This window comes from Excalfactoria chinensis, chromosome 1, assembly GCF_039878825.1.
Source record: "Excalfactoria chinensis isolate bCotChi1 chromosome 1, bCotChi1.hap2, whole genome shotgun sequence".
NCBI classification, from domain to species: Eukaryota; Metazoa; Chordata; class Aves; order Galliformes; family Phasianidae; genus Excalfactoria; species Excalfactoria chinensis.
Window position 1 is genome coordinate 72,940,077 of NC_092825.1, and position 23,532 is coordinate 72,963,608.

At 40.7% G+C, this 23,532-nt stretch overlaps 3 protein-coding genes across 7 annotated transcripts in view; all 3 read left to right on the plus strand.

The window, feature by feature from the left end:
* LOC140251924 (M1-specific T cell receptor beta chain-like) overlaps positions 1-9,323 on the plus strand; it is a 64,587-nt gene extending 55,264 nt beyond the window's left edge. The window contains exon 12 of the mRNA XM_072336164.1: positions 9,090-9,323. Within this exon, the coding sequence (XP_072192265.1) occupies positions 9,090-9,323 (234 nt within the window). The remainder of the gene's footprint in view (positions 1-9,089) is intronic.
* LOC140247931 (ephrin type-B receptor 5) overlaps positions 1-23,532 on the plus strand; it is a 68,537-nt gene that overhangs the window by 3,672 nt on the left and 41,333 nt on the right. For all 5 annotated transcript variants that reach the window (XR_011902788.1, XM_072328158.1, XM_072328133.1 and 2 more), the window contains exon 2: positions 13,303-13,537. Coding sequence is in view for 4 of the 5 variants with exons in the window: in XM_072328158.1 (XP_072184259.1) it covers positions 13,444-13,537 (94 nt within the window). In the remaining variant the exon portion in view is untranslated. The remainder of the gene's footprint in view (positions 1-13,302; positions 13,538-23,532) is intronic.
* The window catches only part of LOC140247952 (uncharacterized), a 132,796-nt gene continuing 128,322 nt past the window's right edge, over positions 19,059-23,532 (plus strand). Inside the window, exon 1 of the mRNA XM_072328175.1 lies at positions 19,059-19,953. The gene's annotated coding sequence lies outside the window, so the exon portion shown is untranslated. The remainder of the gene's footprint in view (positions 19,954-23,532) is intronic.

A 23,532-nucleotide genomic window follows, 5' to 3' on the forward strand; every position in this document is an offset into this window, starting at 1 on the left:
TTTAAGTTACTTTAACATTTTGGGTTCGGTTTTTGTGCATGTGTATTTTGTTTTTAAAGTGTTTATTCTATGAAGGAACTGACACGTAGTTATTTGTGTGTGTGCTGATTGTTTTTGTTTGTTTGGTTATGATACAAAATGCTTTGTTTTGTCCTAAGAGAAAAGTATCCTTGGAGCAGGCTAATGCTCCTGGAAGGGAGCTGATATTTGGTGGAGCTCTGGAGACCACATTAGAGCTTGGGAATCACCTTACCTTGTCAGTTTTCCATGCTTCCAGAAGCTTCTGTACTCTGCTACTCAGGGCTTGTTTGCCAAGAAAATGGTTATTCAGTTGTTTCATGTGCACATTTGTATATACTTATGTACATACATGTGCCCATGTGCATGCACATGCACAACTGCACTTAATGAGGAGAATACAAGTGCTATCTTGGGACTCGAGAACTTGCTGGATAGAGTCAGCCTCTCCAGTCTGAAAACTGATGCTTTCCAATTGAAGGTTAGATCCTTAAGGCCTTGATTCACCTTAGGATGGAAATTCTTGCCTGTCCAGACCTGTGGATCAAAGCATCCATGACTTCATTTTCAGACAGTCTTTGTTTTGTTTTGTTTCCCCAGGCTTACCATGTAAATGATTCCTCTGCTGATTCTGGAGTTTATAAGTACAGACTTTCTCTGTGTCATGTCTGTGGAAAATATTATGTATGTTTAAATCATGTAATTAAACCCTAGAAGAAGAGACAGAGGATTACTATTTTTTTTTCTTTTATTTTTTTCCCCCGTTTTAGTAAGCTTTTGATTTTGAAAGGTAAAATGTGACATACTGGTGTACTTCCAAATTCTGTAAAGCTTTCGAATCTCCCTAAATGACACGATTTTTCCCACTTAATACAAAACACACACAAGATATGAATGTATTTGGACCCATTGACCACTTCAGGTTCTCACAGATCCTGAGGATATCTACAAATGGAACCAGGGTTCCTTGGCAGAACTGTTTTTTCCTCCTAATTATTCTTTAAGAAGATGGAATGTCACAAAGGATATCACTGCAGAGATTTATTGACAGGTTTTGAAATGAAGTTATTCGATTTGGAAATTCAAGCTTTGGACTGCTTATAAAAGTTGAACTTCCAAATGTTCCTATACTCATAGCTTAGCTCAATTTAATCTCAGCAAACAGGATCACAAATACTTTCTGTACTAAGGAAGATAATTGGAATTACTTCTGGGCTTTGAGCCAGGGAGAATTGCTGCTGGAAGTACAGCAAGATTGGGATGCTTTCTTGCAGTTTTCTCCCAGACAGTCCCTTCCCATTCTAATGCCAGTAGGCCTTGAGCTAGTGCCAGCAGCAATGGGAATGCAAATGTACTGGCATTTTCACTTTTCAGTGACTTTACTAATCCTTCTTGGAACATGTGTTGTTCGTAAAAGGGCCATCACTGTAGTATCAGGAATTCTGTTGAGGAATGTTCAATTAATTACTAGTACAGCAAGTACCTTACTGGCCTTCTCCTCTAGTACCTCCCTAAACATACTCTGGGACTTAGCAGTGTAGCATAACTTGATAACAAATTGTGTTGACCTACGTATAAATAAGTGGTCTGTTCAGATCTAACTGATAAACAGAGACTTGACAGAGGGAATTTTCTGTAGGTTGCATGTGTCTTAGTGTTGTGCTCTGCTAGGACATACAAACCTGAGAGTCAGATGCTGAAAAGTAATTAGTTTTCTTTTTGTGCTTTACTATAGCATCATTTTGCTCAGGGCCTCAGGCTGTTTACCAAGAAGACATTTTTTGCAACAGCATGGGAATGATGCACGTACCTTGTGCTTTTTGTTTCAGTTAAAATTCTTCCAAACTTTGACTGAATGAATCGTGCTGACAATTGCTTGTTTCTCATGGATGGTTTTACTGAGCTAGAATTTGTTATGAATGCTGCAGGTTCCTGCAGCTCAGGAACCAAAACAGTGACTAAGTACATATTGCTTGGAGAGAGGGATTTAAAAATTGTTTTCTACATACTTTTTATTTTAAAACCCTTATTACCCCTGAAAATGTGTGTGTCAAGGTGAAGGTAGGGTGTAATTCAAATTAATTAGCCTTTGGAAACAGAGGGAAAATAAAATATTCAGTTATTTGAAAAAAGGAATTAAGCTAAAGCATGTTTTTCTTCTGTCTTTGTTAAAGCAGCAGCTGAACAACTCTAATTTAAAGGATCAGAATTGAGTTGTTACGCCTGTCTCCTTCTCTTGGCTGATAGCGTATGCAGTATACTATATACAAAACTATAGTGTACAGTATTATAAAATACTGTAGGGACAAAAATCAGAGTGTTAAGCAGGAACTTGCCCTAAAAAAATTCTTTTAAATGAGCCTTTAGAGGATTATTTTGAAAAAAGCTATTCTTTTTTTTTTCTTCCCCCAATATAATAGGAGATCAGCCCAATGCTATTTTTCTGATGCCTCTGAACCTGTGGTGTTTAAATTGGACTATCCCTGACTTTGTGGCAGAGATGTAAATACACATGCACAGTTTGCATTTGATCATATGAACTTCTGTGCTAGGGCACTGATGAACTGAGAGCTCGGTGGAGAACAACAGAAATGATTATACGACTGTAGGGATATTTTTCTGTGTTATTAAAAAGTACTAGCTTAATGATAACAAAAAAAAAAGGGGGGGGTGGGGGGGGCTTACTCCACTGTATCTGTAATACCTGGGAGATAATTTATAGGATCCTAGTGTGATGTTAAAGTAATCTGGCTGGCTCAAATTGCCTGAAGTAGATGACTTCAAATTCAGTATTAAGATACGTTTTCTTCCATCAGAGGAGTAGTGGAAGCACCACTGCTTGTTTCATTTAAAAACAAAACAAAAACAACCTTCCCCCCACAAAAGAAACAAACAAAAAAATAACCAAAAATCATACCTAACAAAACTCAAAGGAACATAAGAATTTGGTTTTGATTGTGGGCAGTAGACCAGAAGTCATAAAATAAAGATGCCCTTCCCCTCTGTTTGGTTCTTATTATCAGAATCTCTCCAGAAAGTGGAGAAGGGAGACAGCCTTTCTGGAGAGAACCAGAGACCAGTACCTGAGGAGAGGAAGTGGTGTATTGTCCTTGCTTTATTTCAAGTGTAATCCTTTGGTTTTGATGTTGAACATGACTGTATTAAGAGTAATGAGCCCCAGTATCAATTCAAATAAGCCTTTGAGACCCAGAGAAGCCAGGATGAGCTCTGAGGTTTACATTTTATTCCTTTCTTCTCTGTCACTAAAAATAGCACAACCATGCCTTCATTTTTCCTCTTAGAATTTTTTCTGTTCTTGTGAAGTATTAGTGACACATAATGTTCCTTTTTCTTGAGGCTGGAAACAACGAACTGGAAATGTAGGATGGAGGAGGAGGAGGGAAGGACCTGACAATAGATTTTATTGCTCTGCCAGTGGCAAGTTTAGATTTTTGGTGGGGCTCTCTAACTTGCCTTCAAGGCACATCACTCCCTGTGGTGTTTCGCTCAACTCAGCAAATTGTTCCACCCAGCCATTCATTTTCAGGTCATCTCTTATCTTCTTTGCAACATAAATCTCTTCTTCAAGCTGCCATTTCTGCCTCACTGCTCTCTCATCTGTCTTCTAAACAAGAGCTGACTTTGGGCAACCAGATCAAAATCAAAGGAGGAGCCTAGTCTGAGCCTTGAATTGGCATTTATTTATACTACTGTCCTGTAATAAATATCTGCATATCATTTATAAAAGATTTAATCTAAGAAGTAGTGTTAAAGTAAGACATTTTTGTACTTGAAGGGGACAGTTATATTCTATGTTCTTTCTGCTGGTTTCAGTCATTTTAACACTTGAGACCAAGGTACCAGAGAGAAGAGGGGACTGAGTGTGAATGAAGATGCTGGACAAGGAAACTGGAACAGGAGAGAGATAAACTGAAGCAATTTTCTTAGCTAAATTCTAGCTTCATAATCCCTGACTTTGTGTTCTTATTTTGCCTGGAGGGATTGCTACCAAGATAGCTTTTTGGTTGTATGTTACATTTTCATCCAAAAATAATAAGGTATAGACTGAATTCAGTGTTGGTGCACAGTTCTGGGGAGAATGTCCTGTATAATATAGGATTACTATGTAGTGCTTTGATGCCTGATAGGAATATGAAGCTACTCATGCTACTGGTGGAAAAGACCAAATTCCTATCTTGGCAAACAGTGGTCATATACAAGCCATTTTCTCTGTTTCCTGGTTTTGTGTGTGTATTTCCGTATCCTACACTTTAATCCATGTGCTGCAACTAAAGCCTATAAATTGTGTAGCCTGTTAATGCAGTCAAAAAAATAAAAGTGAATTAATATGACTGAAGATAACATTTATTTCCTAGTTCCACGCTTATAGATCTATAATTAGAGAACTTACCTTTGCAGTAGGAAATATAGGGGTATAACTGGACAAAAGCCAGCTGGCAATTGTGTGTAGTGGAGCTGGAGAAGGTTTGGACAGCAACAACAAAAGTGATGTGAGTATGCTTCACTGTTACTTTTGCCTTGCTGTGTTTTACAAAGAAGCGTTCTGCTTGTTTCTCTTAACAGGAATAAAAATGATGATAAATAATGCTAATATTTAAATAACTTTTATAAGTAAGAGTAGTCTGTGTCTGCAAATGCTTGCAGACAATGGTTTGAGATCCAATCTGTTTCACATATCAAAGCCATGAGACAGATTAATTGTAACTAATTTTTTCCATTTTAACCCTTAAATCGTGAAGTATGTTATCTGAAAACCCAAAGCTGCATCATCGGAGCCAGAAGAGAGAGATTTCTAGGTTTATAAAAACCAGCGCTCAGATGAGGATGCTTTAATATTAGTTCTTTCTGTAGTCATTTTCGAAAGGTCAGTTCCTCTCATGGAGCAAAAGAAAATTTCAAAATGCAGGAAATTTCCATAGAATGTGATTTATTTATTTATTTATTTTAAATAACAGTTATCTGTGATGATGCTGTCTCGTAATGTACAACATATATTTGATTACTGTGAAAATGAATGGTGTGCATTTTCTGCCTGTGCCAAATGTTCCTTGCTGTAAAGCCCTCATAAAGTGAAATCAGAGGTGAAACAGTGAATACATTTTAAAATCATTTACTGTAGATATTAAATATTTACATATTTGTGTATAGATTTTGGTTTACATATAGCCCTATGTGGCATGCTTGGGAATATTCTTAACTGAAAATTGGAAAGAGCGTTAGGATAAAATATCCCTTTCCTTAGTCTTCTAAGCTTTCATTATCCATGTCTTACTTTCATAAGACCACTAGCTTCCCCTCACCCAGCCCTTCAGGGTCTTGATTTCCTTTCCAGCATCACGGTAGTGCCCTTAAGGCCCTTTTGCAGCTCTGTGCTTAGTTTGTCCATGCAGATTTGCAGATGATCTCCCAGACTGGGCTGAAAATGTCGAGGTTATTAGTCTGATTTGTGGCATTGTTCATCTTGCTTTTACTAACACTGTGGCTGGCATCTTTGTTATTTTTCCATCCACTAGGAATCAGAGCTTGGTATATAATAGAACATTAATTTCAGATGCAAATGAGACATGATCAGAATTAATGAAAAGATGAGAACATGGTTTTATGGACACATTTAGACATCCTTGGCTTTAATACTATTCGTGATAAAGGTTAATTTCTGTTCAGAAATATTTTTGCTCAAATAGGCTTGCTCAATTATTTTTATCCCAAAGAGAGACAGAGAAGAGCTTTCTTTATTTGAATACAGGGAGAGTCTGCTGGGGGCATATTCCCATATGGTCTCTCAAACTGTCAGAGAAGGCAGCCTCTTCTTTTATCCTTTCTTCCTGACCGCGTTATCCCTCCTCCCTCCCTTACTGGCTGAAATTAGGTTACAGACTTCCTGGTCTGCATGTTCCCCCTTGTATGCGACTCCCCAGTGCATCATACATCAAATGTATAACTGACTCCAACTTTACAGTACCCAGGGCAAAGAAGTTAATATTAGTTAGCCTATTAAGCCTGTGTATTAAGTCCAAGTTCGTAAGTTCAGGTTGTCAGTCGACCTTTGTAACTGAAGCCTTATTGGGTCAGTGTATACCAAGTGGAGAGGAATTTGTAAGCTTCTGCACGACTTGTGGGCAAGGGCACCTTGTTTGCAAGACTCTTTTATCTCATTTTCCATGTCTTTTTTTTTCTTCCAATGCCAAAATTGTATGCATCTTTCTCTTTAATTTTATTTTTTTTAGATTTGTCCTTATAAATTGTAGGTGTCGTTACTTTAAAATTATAATGAAACTTGAAGCAATTACTTAAAATTATTTTTTGTCAGTTGTACAAGAGAAAGAAAGGCTGACTTTTTTTTTCAGAGAACTTAAACCACTGCAGAATTTTTCACCTAGAAGTTTTTGATACAGCCACTCTCAGGGATACCCAATGTCAAATCCCCTAAACCTAAAATTCTTTGCTAAGGATTCTGGAAATAAGATCTTCTATGTCGGGCTACAAAAAGGTTTTATTCTGTTCTTGAGAAGCTGAAAATTATCTATTTTTGTCACTTCAAAACTGTATATCCTTCTTTTATACAGATAAAAAGGATACCTGTAAAAGCTAAGAACTGAAATTGGAAGATAGATTGTATGTCCACATACATAGAAATGTGTTGCAAGGGACTGTTCATACTAAAGGAAGTTTCCTGAGAAACATTAGAGTAAAACTGATTATAAGAGTACAATAGAATCATACTTACTTATTTTGATGTTCTTTCTTCTTTTTGCAATCTCTTATTGTGTGAAAAATCAACTGAAATAACCTCTGTGTCATTCCAATTCCTGTTATTTTTAGGAAAGTTTATATCAGACAACTTGAGTGGTAATATACATTCTATAGTGTGTTTAATAGAATAAATCTGAGATTTTGCTTCCAGATGTTAAGTGTTAGAAACTTGAGTATAATTACTAGTGTTTCTTTTAAAACTCATGGTTGGTATGAGACACTTATGAATCACTATAAAAATTGTCAAGTCAGATCCTGGGAGTTGCCAAGAGATCTTATGCAGAAACTGTAACATACATTTTATGGTTCTTACTTCACATTTAATTCAAGTACCTAACAATCAAATAAAGGATCTTTAATTTGTATCTTTAATTTTAAAAGTCCAACTACTGTTTTTTCTTAATTGCAATAATAACAAAATGGATACTAACCTTTTGATAAACATGGTAGAAATATAATGGGAAGGAATGGGAAGAGTTGAAGGAAACTCAAGGCAAAGGCAAACAGATTGAGGTAAGGAAGCCACACGGGGGTGACAGGTAAAGGTGTGAAATATAGCCAGGTAATGAGAAAATAAATTTAAAGGAAAATACTGTGGTTAGCTAAAAAATGTGCCAGTTCTGAGTATGGGACAGGTTGAAAGACTGCATGCACAGACAGTTCCCCCAATAATTTTAGGCTGCATGGCTTACCAGGAGTTTAGCTGTCCATAGTTCTCCTTTCTTAAGCAGCTAAATATTTATCTGTGCTGCTGTATGTGCCCTGGTGATTAATTTTGTAGAAAATCACAGTAAATTCATAATTTTAAGACCCTTGGTAGTAAATTATGTGCTTTTCTACACTCATTCAGTTCTATTTGAGGTACAGAAAGATTTCTGTGAGTAACAGTTAATGTAATTATGCTTAAAGAAAGAAGGTAGTCGGCATTATGTCATGTACAAAGTGCTGCAGATGTTGAGTGACAGCTCTTCATGACAGCATTGTAAGCTGAGTGGATAAGCTTTATCTTGGTAAGGTGCATGACCATAGTTGCAAGGGTATCTTGGTGTAAAAGAAGTAGAAGAAAATTGGGGGTGAGGGCGGGGGTGGAAGGCCTCTGATTTGATGTATGGCGCTATCATGATTTCCCATTTAACATGAATGGGAAGGATTATTAACTCCTAAACATGATGAATCAGTGCGCAAACTATAAATTAATTGCTGAGGTAGTATAGTAACTCTCCTATCGATTGTGCTCATTTATCTCCACTGAGAGATAATATGTAGTTAGAAGTCACAGCACAAATCATGAAAAAGGAGGAAAGATTATGCTAGCACAGATGTTAAAATACATTTATTTTGCATCTAGATGCTTTGCATGAGGAAGAAGTACGAGGGGCATTTGTTGAATTAAGTGTAGTATAGGGAAACTATACTCATGTGTAGGCCCAGAGAACCCAGTTAGCCAAAGAAGGAAAAAAAAAAAAAAAAAAAAAAAAAAAAAAGAAGCAGCAGCATTTTTTCAGTGGGACAAAACAATATGATCTGGAGAAGTTCTTAGAACAATCAGGAACAATGAGAACAGAAATAAATAAGTAATAAATATGGCATTGTAAGGCTTTCATCTCCTACTAGTAGGTCCATTTAAAATACATAGAAGTCCTCTTTTGCACAAGGATAGGTATATTTTCAAATCTGTTGCTGTTGAAGTGAGCATACAATATCAACAAGTTCAAACCAGAAGTTAGATAAATTTCTATGTTTGCTTACTAAGCTAGTATGTGCTTCAGTAAATGTCTGTCTAAAAATTATAGGTGTAATCAAAAGGATTAGAAAGTGAGGAGTGCACTTTAAAGATCAAATTCAGAAGAACCTGTTGCCAGAGATGAAACAATATGGTGTATGTTTTCTTGGTAGGTCTCAGAGTGCCAGCTAAATCTAGAATAAAAAAACAAAACAATAAAATTCTCAGTCAGTTCTGAGGAAATCCCTCCTAGATTTGTCATGTACATGACTACAACAGAAGGCTATCAGGAGTAATCAACATGGATTCACCAAGGCAAAATCATGCTTGACCAATGTGGTAGGCTTCTGGAATATCAGCAATGGCTGAATACGTAAGAGGAGAGCAGTGGATGTTGTCTACCTTGAGTTCAGCAAGGCTTCTGACACACTTTCCCATAGCAAAACTGTATGTAAGCTTAGGAAGTGTGGGATAGATGAATGGACAGTGAGAACTGCTGTACTGGCATTGCTCAGAGGACTGTGATGAGCAGCAGAGTCTAGTTGGCAGGCTTATAGCTCTTGGTGTTCCTCAGAGGTTGCTGCTGGATCCAGTCTTGTTTGACATATTTGTCAGTGACCTGAATGAATGCTTCGAATGTATTGACAGCAAATTTGCTGATGATACAAAGCTGGGAGAAGTGGCTAGCATGCTAGAAGGCTGTGCAAACAGCACAGTGAGACCTGGAGAAACTAGAGAGTTGGTCAAAAAGGAACTTTATGAGGTTCAAGGGGGGCAAATGAAGAGTCCTTCACCTGGTGAGGAATAACTCCACACATCAGTACACTTTAGGGGATGACCTGCTGGAAAGGAGCTCTACAGAGAAGAACCTGGGTGTCCTAGTGGAAAACAGAATCCTGGGATGCCTTAAAAAGAGCTAGGCCAGCAGGTTGAGGGAGATTCCCCTTCTCCTCTACTTTGCCCTGGTGAGGCCAGTACTGTTTCCAGCTCTGGGCTCCCCAGTTCAAGAAAGATAGGAAATGACAGGAGAGTGTCCCACAGGGGCCACAAAGATGATTAGGGATATGGAGCATCTTGGGACTTGGGACTGTTTGGTCAGACAGAGAGAAGACTGAGAGGGGATCTTATCAGTGTTTACATATATCTAAAGGGCAGGTGTCAAGAGAATGAGGCCAGGCTCTTTCTAGAGGTGCTCAGTGACAAGACAAGGAGCAACAGGTACAAACTGGAACATAGGAAGTTCTATCTTAACATGAGGAAAGACTTTTTTCCTTTGAGGATGACAGAGCACAGAAATAAGCTGTCTAGAGAGACAGTAAAGCCTCCTTCTCTGGAGATATTAAAAACCCATCTGGATGCTTTTCTCTGCAGTGTACTCTAGGGAACCTGCTCAAGCTGCCAGGTTGAACTAGATGATCTCCAGTGGTCACTTCCAGCTCCTATGACTCTGTGATCACCTTCGTTTGAAGTCCAGACATGTCATGATGTGACTACACTGTGATCGGTGACTACACAAACCTGCTTCTTCTCTAATTAAAACATATGCAGTAGTGGAAGAGAATTTGTAACCAGCGCTAGTCTTATTAGCAACACTAGGTTCCTGTGTCTTTTCAGGTGTTGTTGACAGTGCTTGAAATTTTGTGGGAATCCCTTATCTACATAAAGAAACTGCTGCAGGGATACTGGCTGCATGAAATACTTTGCACTTGCCACTGTTTAGATGCAGATTAAGCAGACAGCAACCATCTCTTACAGAAAGCTTACAATAACAAGCCTATACAAGTGTCACTTGTCCTATTGCTGTCTACTCTATAGTACTGAGCATCATATGCCTGAAGACTGAACTAAGGGTTCTCACTTCAAGTTTAAGTTCAGAGAAAGAGAAATTATACTACTGGCTCTGGCTGATGAGAGTAAAATAGCCTGTAAATATTATCCATTAGGTGTACTCCTTTTTGAATTCCAGACTTTCTAGCCAAAACAGCTTACCTTTGCAGTCTTCTACAGAAGAAGATGCCGGGCAAGAGCTGACTGTGTTATGTAGTCAGAATCTTCTTCTGTTGTATGTACTCCTTGAAATGTTTGGTGTTTTATAGGGATAAATCTTTTAAAGGCATTTGGATCTTCAGAAGCTGTTATGCTTCACACACGCCTTATTATTTTTCAGATCTCTGAAGGAATGGAATGGAATGGAATTGAAGAACGTAGTTAGTTGGGGAGGACCTGCAAAGATCATCAAGTCCAACTGTCTTACCTGTTCTGGGCTAACAAAGTTAAAGCATGTTATTTGCATTATACAAATGCCTCTTGAACTCTGATGGTCATAGGTCATCAACCACTTCTTCTCTAGATAGCCTATTCCAGTGTTTGAGCATCCTCATCATAAATACGTCACAGTCAGTACCTCTCCTGGCACGGTGTTGTGTTATTCTCACAACTTCTCTCATTGGTTACCGTATCTCCTGCTCAGGAAGTTGTAGAGTGCAATGAGGTAATCTTCTAGCTTCATTTTCCCCAAACTGGATATCTAAGTGCCTTCACCTTCTCCTCATAGGACATGTTTTTCAATCTTTTTATCAGCTTTGTATCATCTTCTGGATGCTTTTAAGTATCTTATTATATTTTTTTAATATTGTGGAACTTAGAACTGCACACAGTATTCAAGGTGAGGTCACAACAGCACTAAATGTAGTAGGAGAATCATCTCTTTTGACTGGTGATTCTCCACTTCTGGATCTGCTGTGTTTAGCACATCTGCTGACTCATGTATGTTCCACATACATTGTCTTTAAAAAGTGGCTCACTATGGCCTATTAAGCAATGGAAATCTTTCATATTGGGGAAAAGTGGATGGAAGCGACAAAGGTTTCAGTGATGAAACTGATGGTAAAAAAAGGGAAGGTGGGCATTATACCACTGAGCATGCCCAAAGGGACGTCATACCTAAGAGACCCTGAAAAAGTGAATATGTGTACACCAATGCACTGCATATGTATGTCTTAATTGTTTAAATGTAGAATCTGAACTCTGAGAGGATTCACTTGCTTCTCAAGTCACCTGGTGCGTATCTTGAAGACCAAAGGAAGGTAGCTCTCTAACGCCACATAAGAGTTAGAGTTTTCTTCACAGATTTTGGATGATACTAGGAGGGTTTTCTGATCATTCTGCCTGAAATTTTCTCCTTTTTAGTTTTACCGTGTGATGTTTTTCTTCTGTGGTGTTAACAAGATCCCTAAACTAATACATAGCAACTACATTACCTCCATCTCCTTGTGTAATCTTCACTTCTACTCAGTCATGTGTAACCAATTTTCTTTTTCTTCATAAGTAACTTCCTTGAATCAAAGTTTTTTTCTTCCCTTCAGTTTCATATATTTATTTATTTTTTTTCTGATGCTCAGGATAATTCTGGTTTGGTATTTTGAGTTCTCAATAGGGGTAATACAGGAGAGAACTATCCCATTTCGTATGGTAATTTCTGTTCATCTCTAACAAAGCAAATCAAATTTCACTCTACTGCCTGGTCTCATACTTTCCAGGCTGCTTCTCTTCCACTCCAAAACTATTTAATCTCCACTTTGCTGGATTTTCAGGTAATTTTATTGAGCCTACCCTTTTTAATTACAACTCTTCTCTATTTCAGCTGAGCTACTATCATAGTATCATAGTATTGTGCGAGTTGGACTACTAACCCATTTCTAACTAAGCTACTAACCCATTTCTTATTTGTACTGCTTGATGTGTATTTTTTTCTCTTTCTTTCCCTAGCCATGCTTCACTGTCTCACTGAAGTATTTTCAGTGTTCTGCACAAAGAGCATCTAAAGAAACAAAACATACTGTTCTTTGCATGCAACCTACATGCTACCATGATACTTCACTGATGGATCAAGAATTGGGCAGATAGATAGGGCCAGAAACACTTTCCTTAGTTAAATTATTGTACTGGATTGATGTAACACAGTCTTGGATTAGGCTCCATGCTCTTCCACACTCTGAGAGCACCTTGATGTCAGGTTCTTAATAACAGAGTTGTCATGTTTTTTTTTGTTTACCTGTTTTTTTCTTATATAATAAATCAGTAATGCAGGCTTGCTATTTGACCTAAAAATCACTGTGCTTGCTTCCTGACTAATGACACATTTATAGGAAAAAATGCCATCCATCTTCAGTACTGTTGTATAGCAAGATGTTTACACAGATGCATTCCTGCTTATGAAATTCTATGGTGAATTATGTCAACAGTGCAGATTTGTGTTGTCATAAATGATAAAAACTCTTCTACCATGGTTACTGCCGAAGACAAAGTGTAATTATTATAGGAGGTGGAATTTGGCAACAGTGCAGAGGAATTGGAATGGGAACCTTCTAAAGGACATTGCCACAGATGTAAATGGTTAAGACTCAAATAAGAATACACTGTAAACTGTGGCGCAAGTTAACACTGATCTAGGAAATCCACTCTTGCTGATGCCATTATCTCAGAATTTGTTTACTGGAAGCATACAAAACAACTGAGAATGAAGGGTGATGGGTGGGGGGTATGCAAATATGGTGCATACTGGGTCTTTGCTACTCTCTTTCCCGTAGCTCAGTAGTAAATGATACAGTAAGTGTGTGTCAGGTCTGTCTTATTGTCTGAATGAGGAGCTCCAAGGTACGGTTTAGTGTTTTGCTGTAGCTACAGTAATGGGAGGACGGTTAGACTGGATGATCTTGTTGGTCCTATCCAATCTTTTGATTCTATGATTGTGATTTCTGTTTCCATCTTCTGTCTTTTCTAACCAGTATTTCAGTGTGAAGGTCTCTGTGCTTTGACTTGGTGTCAGAGGTTTATAAGCTGGTTCCAAAGCACTCCAAGCATCCTCTGAACAATTCAAGTGAGTGGTGTGTGTTTATTGGATATGTTGGAGTCTACAGAGCATCCTCATGGATTCTAATGCTGACATCAGTGCAAGAAGAGTATTAGGAATGGATTGGCTCTGGATGGTCTGCTTCTTTCATCTAGTCACTTCACTAGAAGGTAAGAATCAGTTTTACATAATTAAGAGAACTTTCTTTAGAGGGAAAAAAAGTGTTTTCAGGATGTTTGTTCTAGTAAAGATAATCAAGAAAGACATGTGTTTAATGATCATGATGGCTGATCACTGCCTCCTGAGATATAAAGAAGTATTCATATTGATTCTAGAGGAAAGGGCAATATTGTATCTAGAGAGAAAGACAACCACTCATATGAAAAACTAGTCTCATTAGTGAGTATTTCTACTGGCTACCTCAGAATTAACAGTCTCAAATAATGAACTTACTTGCCCCAGGAATAAGCTGATTGTTCATGCTTTGTGTGTATTTTATTCTTGCGTTCCTGTTCTTGCAGCATGTTTGTGAAGTAGTCCCTAAAGATTTATACTGTTCTACAGATGTCACAGAATTATCTCTAGATCTGTCTCTGTCCATGACAGGTGTACAGCAGACCCACAGGCTCAGAAAAGACAAAAAGAGAGAGAAGTGAAGTGTTCACAGTTCATGTGCTGGTCTGGCCTGGTACCATTACTAATGAAGCAGGGGACCCACAGACCTATGTTCCACAAGAGGGGAAAAGGGGGAAGGGTGGGGAAATAGTAGATGGATCTAAAAACAGAAGTGGTAACAATCTGAGGATGAACGTTAATTTACTAAATATGATATCAGATTGCAAGATAACACAACACAATTGGAACTGAGGTCAACAAATCAAATAAAATGAGAGAGTGGTGTCCAAACTGAAGGCCTCACTCTAAAGCTGCAGGCAAAAAGCAGCAAGGCACCATGCGCTTCTTGGCAGCAAAGAGAGAAATACTTCTGAGCTGCCAGGAGCTCCACCGCTCTTCCTCTTCAGAATGCAGCCCTCTCATCCCCCTCTCCCCTGAGAACCAAGCACCCAGAAACAGTGGTCCATGGAACAAGAACTCTTCAACTCCCAGTCCTTCACATGATGCTATGATGTGGAATACTAACAACAAAAGCTAAAAGTACAAAACCACAACAACAGGGCAATATCCACAGTTGGCTGAAATCAGGAATTCTTGCCCTTTCTGTCTGAACTATTTGTGTCATATAATAGACATGGAGAGAATGCTTTGCATTAACAAGAAGAGGTAGCCTGTGTTAAGCCAGCAGAAAAAGTGACAAAAGGAGAAAGTGATGAGAAGACAGAAAAGTCAGGAAAGGGAGGAAAAAAGCTAAGAAAAGAGGAGAAGAAAGAATAGATAATAGGAGGGAGGACTGAACAGGAGATATGTCAGCTATGGGAGCAAGATGTAGAAAGTCAGAGGTAGGTTTTTAAAAATCCTATTTGTCTCAAGAAGTATCCTTGCAGCTACATGTGCTCACTGAACTGCACTGCATTATGATGAATGCTCATCTCTCTCACACATGAAAGCTTCTGAAAAATGAGAGGAATCAAAGGGAGACAAGGAAGGAAAGACTGGAGGGACAGAAAGGAGTGCAGTGGAAATCTAAGAAACAGCCAGTGAAAAATGGAAAGAAAAAATGTTTGTTTTTTTCCTTACAGTGAAGAGGAAATCTTGCTAAATTATTCTGTCATTTAACAGAAGCAGCAGGGAATGAGGGGGAAATTCAGAGAGGGAATAATTAACATAACAATATAACAAATCCTTAAATATTTGACACTGTTCATGACTGATTTTTTTACATGATTTTAAGATGTACAGTAAGTGGTGTTATATGCTTATGTAACTGGTGGAGGGAACTGAGGTACAGAAGGCAGGGGAAATGTCTAGAAGTAACTCAGTGATGTGTATAAGAACATTTTCAGAGTCTCTCCTGCAATCTTTGTCATGAAAGACTTTAGAAAATACTGTGTGATACAACTTCACAGATCACGTGATAGAATAGGGCAGTTAAGAAGTGCAGCTGTCCATAAGCTGAAGTACAACCAGTCAGGTTAAGACAAAATCTTATGTTGTGACAGTATTATGTTGTCCTGGGATCATGCTCCAAGACTAATTTGTGTCACAGATATATTTCTGTTGTGGTCAAAAGTTGAATAATTATGCACTAGTGGAAGGAAAGTAAATGATGATTGCCATGTAAAAAAAAAACACTTTGGTTTATTATAGTTATCCATAAGAAAGAAACAAGGGCCATAAACATTTCGTTGACTTATGATTATATGTAATAGAAACGTGAAACTTCAGACTAGAGATTTAATTTGAGAAATACAAGGAATGTTCATTTTGGTCTTTAAGAAACCTTATAAAAATATTTTAGTATCTAAAATACTCTGAAATACCAACATTCTTGGTGACTGGAAAAAGAGGCAATGTTATATCCATTTTTAAGATGGGTAAAAAGGATGATCCCAGGTACTATGAACCTGGGAGTCCCACCTCTACTGGGCGAAATCATGAAGCAGATCTTCCTGGAAGTTATGCTAAAGCACGTGGAGGACAGTGAGGTAATATGAGAGAACTAGCATGGCTTCAGCAAGGGCAAATTCTGCTTAATCAACCTAATGGCCTTTTATGATGGTGTAACTGCATCAATGGACAATGGAAGAGCCATTGATGTCATCTATTTGGATGTCAGTAAGGCCTTTGACAGTACCTTACAATATCCTCCTGCCCAAATTGGAAAGATATGGATTTGATGAGTGGATTGTTCAATAGATAAAGGACTGGCTGCAGGATTGAATCCAGGGAGTGGTGATCAATGGCACGAGTGCATGGAGATTGGTGATGAGTGGTGTCCCCCAGAGGTCAGTGCTGAGACTGATATTCTTTAATATCTTTATTAATGACACTGACAGTGGGATTGGGTGCACCCTCAGCAAGTTTGTTGATAATGCCAAGCAATAGGGTGCAATCAACACGCTAGAGGGATAGACTGCCATCCATAGGAACCTCGACAAGCTTGAACCTATGTAAAACTTGGGAGATTCAACAAATTCAAAGGCAAGGTCTTGCCCTGAGGTCGAGGCAACATTCACTACCAATACAAACTAGATGATGAAATGACTGTGTACAGCCCTGCCAAAAAAGACCTGAGAGTACTGGTGGATAACAAGCCAGATGTGAGCCATCAGTGTGCCCTCACAGTCCAGAAAGCCAACCATATCCTGGTGTAGGGCAAACGAGGGCATTGATAGAGCCTTTATTTGAGAAATAGGTGCTATAGGAAAAGATATCAAAAGGAGTTAACTCACCCCTCCTGGTAGCAGTTTGGAGAAAGGGCCAACCCGAGGAATATCTATCCAAAATTTTCCAGACATGATTTCTAGAGTAAAAAATAATTTGACTAGCAAGTATGAGGTAAAACTGTTTTGGAAACCAAAGACATTTGTGAACTTGTTATTTCAACTTTATACGATGACTAAGATTGCACAATGTTTCTCATTAAGATTGCATTTTACAATGTCTGTGGTTCCACGAGAGTTTCTGAGATTTTAACCTTGGGAGCATTATTTTTTTTTTTTTTTTAATTGCATACTGGATGATAAAAACATAAATACCAATTTTCCTTGTTTTTGAAAAATCCTGTAATAAAAATACATAGAAATGTTATTTCTATGAGTAGCTACTGATATATGCTTGGTATTTCTCTTTACAGTTTGTCATTTAATATTTCTGGTAAATTACCCTTCCTAATCATAAAAGGGGAGCACAGGCTTTAAAAATAGTCAAAATATTGGATAGTGAATCATAACTTATTAATTAAATAGCTCTTATTAATGCCGACAATTGAATTTTCTGTGAAATACTGGTTTTGTTTTGATTGAGTTATAAATGCTTACAACTGTAAACACAAGCAGAGTTCATTTTGCAGTACCAGAGAAGTGAAGTATTCTGCATGTTAGTGACTGTATTTATTTTACAACAAATGATCCAGATTGCTGAAAGATTGGGCAGTCTTTCTAAATGTCTTCTGGAAGTTCAAGATACAGAGAGGATAATACTGCTGCTTCGGTAATTACTTTTTGTATTAACGTGCCTCCTTAGCAAAAGAGAAATATGGACTGTAAGTTCAAGTATTCTTATTTAATTCTTACTGTACCTTCTCTATATGCTGTCTGACATCTTGGATTGTTTAAAGCACCTCAGTGATTGCTAAAATTGGTTAATACTGAAGTGGAGGAAAACTACTTTTCAAGGGTAATTTTCTGAGTAAAAATGCTTGAGAGAGATGGAATTCACCTCACAAAGCAAGGCAAAGATGTTTTTTACAATTGGATGGCTAACCTTGTACAGAGGGCTACATTCTAGGGACAATATAGGAGTGAGAGAATAAACAGGAGCCCAGTGAAGAAGTGAATGTCAGAAAACAAAAGGCATAGGGTGATGTGATAGAGAAGGTGTCACAAAATCCACAAAATGGGGTGTCAGCAATATCACCTCCTGTGCTTGCTTGTAGGCAAGGAAATTCCTACATGGCATTGTTATGGAGAAATCCCCCCAACCTTTTCTTGGAACACAGCATGCTGGGGTATCTCTGTTAATTGCCTGTGTACTAATGTACATATTATCTGGAATTAACAAGATGAGTTAGGGATGTGTGTGCTGTTGCAGGGCTATGAACTTGTTGGAATCACAAACTAATGGTGAGGTGTTTCCTATTACTGGAATGTTGAAATGGAGGGATACAGTCTCCCCAGGAAGCACAAGCTGGGAAGACAAGCAGTGGCTGTTACTCTCCATGTGAGAAAGAAGCTGGAGTACTTAGAACACTGCACAGGGATGGATGAGGAGCCAGTTAAGGGTTAGGATTAAAGGGAACACAAGCACAGGTTTGTTTTTTTGCTGTAAGGCATTTGACCAGGAAGAAAAGTAAATGAGGCCCTCAACAGACAGATAACTCATGAGGCTCTGATACTTGTGGGGAGCTTTAAACACCCAGATATTTGTTGGAGGGACAACACAGCAGGACAAGCAAGCTGTGAGGCTCCAGGAGTGCACTGATGATCAGTTCTTCCTGGAAGTAACAGGAATCGATGAGGAAAGGTGTTAGGCTCATATTTGCCAAAAAAGAAGTATGAAGGTCAAAGGCAGCCTTGTTGGCAATTATTATGAGATAGAGGAGTTCAGAGGGCAGGCAGAAAATCAAACTCACAACTCTGAATCTTAGAACAGTAGACTTTGATCTCTTCAAGTACCACCTCGAAAGAATATTGTTGAATAGGGACCTGGGGGGAGGAGGAGGAGCCCAAGAAAGCTGATTAATATTCAAGGATCATCTCCTCCAAGCTCGAAAGCAGTCCATCCCAATGAATAGGAGATTGGGCAGAAACACTAGGAGACCAGAATGAATGTGAGCAAGGAACTCCTGACCAAACTCAAGCACAAGAAGAAAATCTACAGAGAGTGGAAGGAAAAATAACCTGAAAGGAATACAGAGACATTGTCAAGGGAGAAAGCTAGGAAAGCTAAAGCCTTAATAGAATTGAATCTGGCCAAGGTCATCTGAAGACTTTAAGACCCTAGAAGCCCGCAGCTGGACCAATTACCGAAGTAACACCAAGAGGATGAGCGGCAAAATGGCGATTTCTTAAAGCAAACACACACTTATATAAACTATGCTCTTCGTGTATGCCTCTCTAGTACACGTCATCGATCCTTCCAGAAATTAGGGAGGGCCTGTCGCGTGACAGCCCGATATCCCCGTATTTCGCCTAATACAACATCTCCCCCTCCCCATGCTAAGAAAACTTAACCCATTACAATACGCAACACTATAAACCTAACCAATGCTTAAAGCTTATCCTGCATTCTATGGTATTCTATACTCTAATGGACATACCTAAAAAAACTCTATTGAATTATCCGTCTTATTTGCTATACCTTAACATACTATGCATAACCTTAAAATACACTCTTACCATAACTAATATTATATAGTACTCTATATAAACCCTTAACTAAACCTTAACAAACTCTCTATAATATAATCAGTAGCATAAGGCACAACCATGTTATGAAAACACCACCACAACTGTGTGGAGCAAGTGATTGAATAGTCCTCTTTTTGTCAGGAACCTTTCGAGAAGCAATTCTCATCCGTGATGTTTTCCATCCCTCTTCATTCTTCTTACGCCTGATGTATCTTCTCTGTATGGTGAACATCCGTCAAAGTCTTTCTGTCCATATCCTCGATAGCGTCCATCAGCTCATCAGCACACAGCAACATGCACCATCGTTGCATTAACGCGTACTCAATATGTAGTGACTAGGTAATTAGAATCTCAACCTATAGGATAAGAAGATCACACCTTAAGAGATAAGTGAAGTTGCAACCACAGATTAAGTGTGAATCTACTGTTGGCTGAGACCCAACAATTCCAGACTGAATCCCAAAGGTCCCTGCACTTGTTGTTCGAGCGATACTTAATCACTGAGACCAACAGGAGCAGAACAACCTCAGGTACCAGATTCCCCATTGACTGCTCCTGTAAAGAAAGAACTCTTATCCCACTTCCCATAGTCAGTAAAGCGAGAAATGAAGCAGGACCCATTGTGAGTCTTAACGTGACTGGGTAAACCAACCACAGCAACAGCGATTGTCCAATGGTATCGGACTGCAGTCAAGCCAGACCTGACATGCTAAGTGGCCATAATGACAATAGAGGAGGTACTCACAGCAATAACCAACCATTGGCAGGGAGACAAGCAAGGCTCCCAGGTGACATCCATTTGCCAGATCTGCAGCGATCCCAGGCCAATGACAGGTGTGCTGGTAACTTTATCTGCTGTTGCATTACCTGTGGCAAAAAGGCTTGGCACCCCAGAGTGATCACACACACGTAAGGGTGCAACAGGAGCTGTGCGGAAGACCAAGGCCTCTTCCAGAGTTCCAGCAGCCTCTGTACTTGAGAGACCTTCCTGGCCCATCCGGGCCAACTGCTTGACTGCAAAGATGGAATCAGCAACAATGTTAGAGGGTATCATTCGCCAGAGGTGCACTGCAGCTGTTACAGCCATCACCTCAAGCATCTGCACGCTTACCTTTCTGTTTGTGAAGACAGCAGCCTGCCAACTACTGTTGGAATCCTGCCAAACCATCGCCCTGAGACTCTCATGCTGCACAAGCGATCCTTCCATGCAGCTCTGTACGATCTTTTGCCAAACTGCAGCCCTTTCGTTAGACCGATTTTTGGGTTCTTCTGCATCGGATCCCTTTAGCTGACCATACAAGGGTTTCCTCAATCCTGAAGGCATTCCCAAAGCACTCCGAACCCACTGGAGGGTTCCTACCATATTCTGCACATCCCATAGTGTCTTTACATGTGGTTGAATATCAAGACCCACCAGCTGCATTATCTCAGGACTAAACTTATATCTCAAGCACTCTGCTCTAATCCTCCCCTGCATGCCTATACCATGCACAGGGTGAAAGGAATCATCCTGCTCAGCTGCCAACACTCTCCCAAGCTCTGTCATCCACCCTTCTTTCCAGAGTGTGTATTGCACCCACTTGAGAATCACGTATGCGAGGCTTTCAGTGTCATGAGGGAGCACAGGGCCATGCACCGTCAAAGTTTCCACTGTGTTTAAAGCTAGAGGCAAACAAAACTCTCGGCAGCAGCCAGCAGCCCGATGCCGGAAGGCGGAGCGGCTCCGCGCCGGCGAATCGAGCCCCGGTCCCCTGCATGACAGGCAGGCAGCAGGAGCCACAGCGAGCGAACAACTTGCAGCTGCGGGCCCTGTCCCGTTGGTGCAGCGCAGCGAGGGTCGGGCTCCAGTCCGATCAGGCGGCCCGCGGACTGATCGCAGCGGCGAGCTACCCCGCCGCCGCCAGCAGCCGTACCGCAGCCCCCCCCGCGCGGAGGGCAGAGACGGGCCAGACAGATAGCACCACGTTTGCGCTCCCCCCGGGTCTGGAACACGCCTACTTCTCCAACCACTTGAATTAACCGCGCGCCCGCACTCCCCGCCCCCCAATGACAAAGGAGAGGGGTCGAGAGGGGATGATGTCGACTGGAATTCGCCATCTCCCTGTGGGGGTGCAACCAGCGCCGTTAGAGCAGCAGCTGACTGCAACTTTTTTCTCTCTCCGGGAGGTGCAGCTAGCACTGGAGCAGCGACTGGCTGTAATACTTGCTCTCCCTGATCCAATTTCTCAGCTGCTTTTCCCGGCTGGTCCCGGTCAAGTACAAGCCCAAGCGACAAACACGCTTCAACAAGCTTCCCCTCCATCCTGGAGGCTTTAAGAGAACCCAAAATCAGACCCCAGGTCGCAAGCTCTGCAAACGTCTGGGTAGTCTCTGCATGCTCTGCAAGCACATCAGTGAGCGGATCCCATTTACGATAGTCCAGGATCTCGCAGGGTGATGAAAGTTCCCTGTCCCTCTCAAGATAACTAAGTACTGCAGCAATCTCCTTCACAGATGGAGCACTTTCTCCACAGTATTCTTTACAAAGAGAAAACAACACCTCACTGATACGCTCCCTGCTATCACATTTCCCACGTTGCGCAATAACTCCTCCGGCCGACTCATGGGTGGGTGCTGAGGGGCCACATCCCCCCTGGGCGGGCTCCTGTGCTGCCCACATCGAATCACCACCCCCACATCCACGTCCACTATCATACTGGGCGGTGCGATCCACCCCTTTTTGGGAGTGGACACAGCAGCAGGCAGAACCTGACAGTAGGGAAGTACTGCCCACCTCCTCAGATTTCATTGGCTGCACCACGCCTCCCCCATTCGGCTCACCCACTCCCTGCTCATTCTTATCAGGTATGCAGATAACTCCACATTCCTCGGGGGGCTTCCCTCCCCCCTTGTCCCTGAAAAGTTTCAAGGAAGGATATAGGCTCCGAGCAGGATAAGGAGGCGGGAGTAGGGTGTACTCTGGAGCTGACTGGTCTTGCTCAACTTCCTTCTTCGTCATTCTCGAAGGTGAAGCGTTGGGTGGGATCGAGGGGGTCGGCGCCATCTTGGTCCCTTCCGAACCTGCAGAAGAGACAAGACTCCCCCCCGCTTCCAACCCCAGCAGCTTTCTAGCGCGCTGGTATGCAAGCTTCTCCTCCCACGCTGCCTTTAGCGCTTCTAAGATAAATCCCCAGTCCTTGAATTCTGACTCTTTTCGGGCGGCTAGCGTTCCTTGAGATAACGCCGCCGTAATTCCATCCCAGTTGTCGGGATCGTATAAATCAGAGGGGGATACTAATAGCCCTTCTTTCTCCAACAGCAAGAGGACTGCTGTAACCTCCTTCTTAGAAGGAGTCTGCTTTCCACAGCGAAGTTTACAGGCATGAAGAATTACCATGATAATGGCTTCCATGTCGCCCCGGCCCAAATCTCCGGCCGCCTCCGGGCACTTCCCAGACAGCTCCTGGGGGTTCCGAGCGCTCTCTCTCTCTCCCTCTTGACGAAGAATCTTGGCCACAGTCTCTCTGTCCCGGGCTTCTACCACTCACAGCAAGGGGAAGTAAGGTGCCGCTCTGCAGTAGGCTTTGTGCCGTTTCACAGGCAGCTGCCCTGCTTCTTCTAGGTCTTCTAGGTCTCCTTATCAGTCTGCACTGTTGTAAATCGCAGCTTATCACGTCGGGGGGTCACCATTTGAAGACTTTAAGACCCTAGAAGCCCGCAGCTGGACCAATTACCGAAGTAACACCAAGAGGATGAGCGGCAAAATAGCGATTTCTTAAAGCAAACACACACTTATATAAACTATGCTCTTCGTGTACGCCTCTCTAGTACACGTCATCGATCCTTCCAGAAATTAGGGAGGGCCTGTCGCATGACAGCCCGATATCCCTGTATTTCGCCTAATACAACAGGCATCAAAGACAACAAAAAAAGGCTCCTGTAAGAACATTGGTGACTAAATGAAGACTAATACAGATCTGGGCTCTTTGCAGAATGAGTTGGAAACACAAGACATAGAAAATGTTCAGGCACTTAATTCATTCTTTGACTCAGTCTATACTAGCAAGACTAGCCTTCACAAGACCCAGAGACCAGGGAGAAAGACTGGAGGAAGGATATATCCTTAGTGGAAGAAAATCAGGTGAGGAAATACTTAG